The sequence below is a fragment of the Lepus europaeus genome, chromosome 10 (genome assembly GCF_033115175.1).
Source record: "Lepus europaeus isolate LE1 chromosome 10, mLepTim1.pri, whole genome shotgun sequence".
NCBI classification, from domain to species: domain Eukaryota; kingdom Metazoa; phylum Chordata; class Mammalia; order Lagomorpha; family Leporidae; genus Lepus; species Lepus europaeus.
In genome coordinates this window covers 220353-227011 of record NC_084836.1, presented here as the reverse complement: position 1 = coordinate 227011, position 6659 = coordinate 220353, and the positions used below count along the sequence as shown (strand labels likewise).

The 6659-nt window shown below is 65.7% G+C and overlaps 1 protein-coding gene across 1 annotated transcript; it reads left to right on the top strand.

Annotated features, from left to right (window-relative positions):
* The first annotated feature begins 1942 nt into the window (after positions 1-1942).
* KLHDC7B (kelch domain containing 7B) lies at positions 1943-5873 on the top strand. Its single transcript, XM_062201860.1, is given in 4 exon segments — positions 1943-2888; positions 3027-3152; positions 3981-4591; positions 4593-5873. Coding segments are annotated over 4 exon segments (2964 nt in total).
* Positions 5874-6659: the final 786 nt, after the last annotated feature.

The window sequence follows — 6659 nt, the reverse complement described above, 5'->3', positions numbered from 1 at the left end:
TGAGGCCAGCACTGTGGTTTAGTGGGTAAAGCAGCTTTCAGCACCATATAGGATGCTGGCTTGAGTCCCAGCTGCTCTGCTTCTGATCTGGCTTCCTGCCTGGAAAGCAGCAGATGCCCGAGTGCCTGGGCCCTGCACCCATGTGAGAGACCGAGAAGAAGCTCCTGGCTCCTGGCTTTGGCCTGGCCCAGCCCTGGCCATTGTGGCCATCTGGGAAGTGAACCAGTGGATGGAAGACCTCTCTCTCTCTCTCTCTGTCTCTCCTCTCTAGAGGCAGAGACAGGTAACTCTGACTTTCAAAATAAATAAATCTTAAAAAATATTTTAATTTTTTTTCAAATAAAATTTATCTGAAAGGCAGAAAGAGAGAGTGCGCGAGCTCTGAAACTTGTCAGCCTTGGAGAGGAGGCCAGCTGCCTCCCCACAGGGTCTGCCGACACCCCGGGCCGCGCCCTCCCTGACTCACCCTCTCCGCTGTGGCCTCCTTGGGCGGGCATTCCTTGCTAAGCTGCGTGGGGCCCAGGCCGGCAGTGGGGTCTTCGGAAGCTGAGGGGCATTGGCCGATGGGGTGCTGCAGGGCCTTTAAGGAGGTGCTGGGGGGCGGCTCCATTCTCTGAGGTCTTTGGGTCTCAAAGTTAACCTAGATGCAGAGCCCGGGACTGGAACAGAGAAAAAGGCACAAAAGCCCCCCCCCCCCCCCTTTAGAGGTCCACCTTTAGAGGTCCACCTTAAGGCCTGGGGCCCACTGGGGTGAAGCAAGCCTGTCATCTAATAGTCCTGGGGGAAGTTGGAAGGGGACCAGGCTGGGTGAGATACTTGAGGCCTGGTACAGCACAGGCTGGGTGCCAGCGACACGCCTCGGCTGTGTCCTTGCTGCCTGAGGGGAGCAGTGCGCACTGTGCCCCAGAGGAAGAAGAGGAGACCCTACCTCCTAGGGGCCCTGTCTTTGTCCTGCAACCCCATACTCTTCTTCATGTCTGGGCCCCACCTGGCACCTGTCCCAGGACTCACTCCTGAGATGACCTGAGAGGCAGGTGGAGGGGACAAGCCCCTCTGAGAACCCAGCTGCTCCCGCACGGTGGGAGCGTCCACAGGTGACCTCTCAGGCCCCTGCCAGGGCGGGGAGTGGTCTCCAGGGCCAGACGTCGGCCGGGTAAGGGAAGCTGAGGACAGCTCGGTGCAGGCTGTGCGGGCGGCGGGGCAGGGGCTGCAGAGCCACCTCGGGGTACCAAGGCAGTAACAAGGGTGAAGTCCTTCCTGGAGGTTCCAGTAGATCCACATGGGGTGAAGCAAACCTGGAGACACAGCTCTCAGTTTGTCTTTGTAAACTTCCCCCCTTGACTTGAAAACCATCACATCCGGAGTGTGAGCTCAAGGGAAGCAGAGTCCAGAGGTTGCTGAGCGCAGGGTGTGGGCACCTGAGCGTCCACGGCAAACCTCACGCACCCCCGGGACCACCCCCCCGCTGGGGCCTCACCTCCCCCTGACTGAGAAACACCCCAGCCACATCCCCACGGTCACCGCCTGTCCACCGCCCCCCAGCCGCCCCCCCAGAAAAGGCCTCTCGGGTTTCTGGTAATCCATCAGGGCTGTTTCATGTTGCTACAGCCGAGATAACATCTCCCCAGGTAACCCTTCCCTGCCGGAGCCCCTGCTTGGAGAAGGACCCTGTGTGCCCACGAATGTTGGGGCGTGGGGGTACCGTGTACCGGGCCAGGGCAGGCTCGAGTCCAGAGACACCACCTGTGACACTGGGCCAGCTGCTGTAGTCTGAGGGGTCTCCCTCCCTCCCACCTCGGGGCCTGGGTTCAGGTAAGGACCCCAGCCCTCTCAGGCCCTGGAGAACAGGTTCACCTTAACTGGGCAGCCCTGGGGCGTGGTCCGTCCGTGCCCTCTGCGCAGACCACGGGCCGGCAGTATGCGCACCCGCCACTCACGCGCCATGAGCCAGGGCGCTTTGGAAGCTGGCGGCCCCCTCTGGGGCTGGGATTGGGACGGTGACGATGACTGGGAAGGAGCTGTGCTGGCCCTGCTGGCCCTGGCTGTGGTGGCCGCCACAGCGCTGGCTTTGCACTGGTTTGGCCCCGGGCAGGATCAGCAGGCAGCAAGACCGGAGTCGTCAGCCCCCGGGACCCAGCCTGCCCAGGCGGGAGGAGTCAGGCCGACCCTGCACCCAAAGCCCAAGGTCAGTGGTGGCCACGAGGGACAGAGCCCAGGGCAGGGGAAGCCAGGTCCTCTGGGACACGGCCAGGGGGGCCAGGCCGTGGCAGGAGCCCAGGGCTGCAAACCCTCTGGAGGTGGGGACCTGCACCCCAAAGCCAGGCTTCTGCCCAAGACCCCGCACGAGGCGCTCAGCAGAGGGACCTTGGGACAGCAGCATGGCGGCGCCACCCTAGAAGCCCCCCAAGGTAGAGGAAGGGAGCCCCTGGAGCTAAGCACTGCCCTCCTGGGTGGGAGCCAAGCAGGGGGCGCGCCTGCCCCGGTCGTGATCCACTTCACCCCCCGGAGTCCTGGCAGCGAAGCCGATGTGCAGCCGGAGGTGGGAAGCGTCAGCACCAAGGGCCCAGAGCACCGGGACTCCAGCCGCTGGCAGCTGGGTGCGGGGCTTCCTGGAGCACCGGGGCGAGGCCGGGGCAGCCGGCGGCGGCACAGGGACGCAGGATCCGGAGACAGAACCCGCCACCGCCCGAAGCCCGACCTGCTCCGTCTGGGCACGGTGGCCAGCGTGTGGGACGCAGTGGATGCGGCGTCTGCTGCTGCCGACTCTGGCGCTCAGGGCCCTGCAGTCCAGGAGCTGTCTCCGGGCCGTGCCCGGTACACGGGATCTGGGTCCGACAGCCTGGAGGGCAGGCGAGGGAAGAGCAGCGCCCAGCCAGCCCCAGCCCCAGGTCTGCGCTCAGGGGCTGGGGCTGGTGACAGCGAGGACACCGCGTCCGCCGTCCCCGGGGAAGGCTGGCCCTGGGCCTGGAGGGAGGTCCCGGGCTCCTCGGAGGGGCCGTCCTGGGGCCGCCTGTTCTCGTCCCAAGGGCCAGGGGTCACGGGTGCTTGCCCGGCGGGCATAGCCCAGGCTAACGGCTCTGGGGAGGATCGCCTGTCGCTCGGCCAAGGGCCGGCCGGTGCAGAGAAGCCAGGGGCCGACCACGTCTTCGAAGGTAGGGCGTCGGGGCAAGGCCAAGGCGGGCTGGGCAGTCGCGCCTCCACTGCGGGAGGCAGCCGCACCCAGTCCCCGCCCAGTGCCGCCTCACCTCCACCTCATGGCCCTAAGGCTTGCCAGCGCCAGGGCCTCCAGCCTGCAACCGCCACCCCCTCTCCTAACTCTTTGCCGCTAGGAGCTAACCAGGGTCCTGATGGCGAACATCTCAGAGCAGCGCCAGCCCGGTTGTCAGCCCCAGTTACAGCCCCAGCCCAAGCCTTGACCTCAGCTCCATCAGCAGTCCAAACCCTAACCCGGACCCCAACCCCAGCCTCACCCCCACCCCCAACCCCAACATCATCTCCAGCCTCAGTCCCAGATCCAGTCTCACCTCCAGCCTCAGGCTCAACTCTATCCCCAGCCCCAGCCCTAAGCCCAACACCAAGCCCAGCCCCAACCCCAGCCCCTGCCCCAGCCCCTGCCCCAACCCCAACCCCAACCCCAGCCCCTGCCCCAGCCCCAGCCCCAACCCCAACCCCAGCCCCTGCCTCAGCCCCAGCCCCAGCCCCAGCCCCAGCCCCAGCCCCAACCCCAACCCCAGCCCCTGCCCCAGCCCCAGCCCCAACCCCAACCCCAGCCCCAGCCCTAACTCCAGCCCCAGCCCCAACCCCAGCCCCAACCCCAGCCCCTGCCCCAGCCCCTGCCCCAACCCCAGCCCCAGCCCCAGCTCCTGCCCCAGCCCCAACCCCAACCCCAACCCCAACCCCAGCCCCAGCCCTAACTCCAGCCCCAACCCCAACCCCAGCCCCAGCCCCAGCCCCAGCCCCAGCCCCAACACCAAGCCCAGCCCCAGCCCCGGCCAGCGGCCCAAGGCCTGTGTCCCAGGAGCCCAGGGTGGCTCTTTCCAAGGGCTACCAGGAGAGGCAGGTCTCCACCAGCTGGGGCAGTCTCATAGCCATGGTCCTCAGAAGCCATCCCTTCCCCAGGCAAGAGAGGCCCCCAGGAAGAGCCCCAAGGACAGCTCCTGGGCCCCCTGCGCATCTCAGCGCTTCCACACCCTCTGAGGACGGCCAGCCAGCTTCTGACTCTCAGGGGGCCATGCTTTCACTAGGGACGGCCACAGAGGCAGGCGCAGGGGGCTTGGCTGGAAGCTTTGAGACCAACGGGGCCCCTGCCCCTGGCTCAGCCCTAGGCCCAAGGGAAGAGGTAGCTGAGAAAAAAAGTCTAGACTCACTGCCCCCAGCTGCAGTGCCCAGGGCCCCTTCCCAACGTGTCACACCGTCCCAGCAGGGCCCTGCGCCATCCCCTGCCGCGAGGCGTGGGTCACAGCCAGTGCCCAGGCCTCGGAAGCGCAGCCTCTGTGAAATAGCCCAGAGTTCTGAGCGGGAGGAGGTCGGTCAAGGGCAGCTTGCTCCCCGAGGGCAGCATCGGGGGGGGGGCGGCAGGGCAGGGGACCGGCCCCTCAGGCAGCGGGGTGCTCCTCACGGAGAGGCAGAAAGAGGCCCGCAAGCTCATGGTTTTCCTGCAGAGGCCTGGGAGCTGGGGGGTGGTGGAGGGGGCCAGGAAGCCCCGCTCCTGGGCCCTGGAGCCAGCCAAGGCCGTGGCCCTGAGGCGGCAGCTGGACCTGGGCAGCTGCCTGGATGTGCTGGCCTTTGCCCAGCGGCATGGGGAAGCCGGCCTGGCCCAGGAGACCTACGCCTTGATGAGCAACAACCTGCTGCATGTGCTGGGAGACCCGGACCTCTACCGGCAGCTGAGCGGGGCTGACCGTGAGCGTATCCTGGGCCTGCGGACTGGCCAGGGCCGGGCGGTGCTGGGGGTCCTTGTGCTGCCCAGCCTGTACCAGGTGAGCCGCTCAGGCTCTCGAGGCGAGGAGGCTCCTCCGTCCGGGCCTCCGCTCTTGCCTCCTCCTACGCACCTGCACGTGTTCAACCCCCAAGAGAATACATGGTGGCCCCTGACTCAGGTGCCAGAGGAAGCCCCGCTCCGGGGCTGCGGTCTCTGTACCATGCACAACTATCTGTTCCTGGCGGGGGGCATCCGTGGCTCTGGTGCCAAGGCTGTCTGCTCCAATGAGGTCTTCTGTTACAACCCTCTGACCAACATCTGGAGCCAGGTCCGGCCCATGCAGCAGGCCCGAGCCCAGCTCAAGCTAGTGGCCCTGGACGGGCTGCTGTATGCCATTGGGGGCGAATGCCTGTACAGTATGGAGTGCTACGACCCACGTACAGACGCCTGGACCTCGCGGGCCCCCCTCCCCGCAGGCACCTTCCCTGTGGCCCACGAGGCCGTGGCCTGTCGTGGCGACATCTACGTCACGGGAGGCCACCTCTTCTACCGCCTGCTCAGATACAGCCCTGTAAAGGACACGTGGGACGAGTGCCCCTACAGCGCCACCCATCGGCGCTCCAGTGACATGGTGGCACTCGGGGGCTTCCTGTACCGCTTCGACCTGCTGCGGGGCGTGGGTGCTGCCGTGATGCGCTACAACACAGTGACAGGTTCCTGGAGCCGGGCTGCCTCCCTGCCCCTGCCCGACCCCACCCCGCTGCGCTGCGCTGTGCTGGGCAACACCATTTACTGCCTCAACCACCAGGTCACGGCCACGTTCACCGTCTCCGAGGGGACGGCCCTGTTCCAGGCCAAGGAGCTGCAGCCCTTTCCCCTGGGGAGGAAGGGGGTCCTCAGCCCCTTCGTCCTGACCCTGCCCTCGGAGGGTCCTCGGCAGACCTCCCTGTGAGCCCTGAGAACAGAGCTGCTGCAGGAAGCGTGGGGAAGCAGGGGATCAGACGCTCCACGCTCGCTTCCGGGACAACCTCCCCTTCCTGTTAGAACAGGTCTGCCTGGAAGATTGTCACGTATTGTTGGAGTGAGATTTCTTCCTCCTGGAGCCCAGACCCCTTCAGCTTCCCTTCTCTGCCCCCACCACGCCTCGACCGTCTCCAGCCCCAACTGCTTACCCAGTTACCAACTGTGGTACCTCGCCTGCGGGTCCCTCCTCTGTGTGGGCACCTTGGTTCCCTCAGTCAGGGACGGGAGCTTCCCCAGGGACTCGGATGTGGCTCAAGGAAGGAGACGGCAGGAAACACATGTGTACTTCCTTGTTCTACCTAGGGGAAGAGGGAGCAAAGAGGCGCCCAGGAAGTGGCCTTGTCTGAGAGATACCTGTCTCCGCTCGGGCAGCCCTCCTGGGCCTGCTGGCACTTGGCTCCTTGAGGGCCCGGAACCCCTGTCTGTGAAGCTGGGTTAGATCGGGCCATTCCGCCATCGTATCGCCTGCCCATGAACCCGGGCCAGACGGGGCCGGGACCAGCGGGGCTCATGGCCCTCTGCAGCCTCGCAGACCTCCCCCAGCCCCTGCAGAAGCACATCCCACAGCCCTTCTACTGCTCCTCCAAGAACTGTGCTCCACCCTCGTGTTGCCCTTACGGGCTGTGTGGACTTGGAGAAGATCATCAACTTCCCTTTTCATTGTCTAAGATGAGATAACGGACTTCGGTCCTCAGGAGCTGTGGGAGGATGCAAG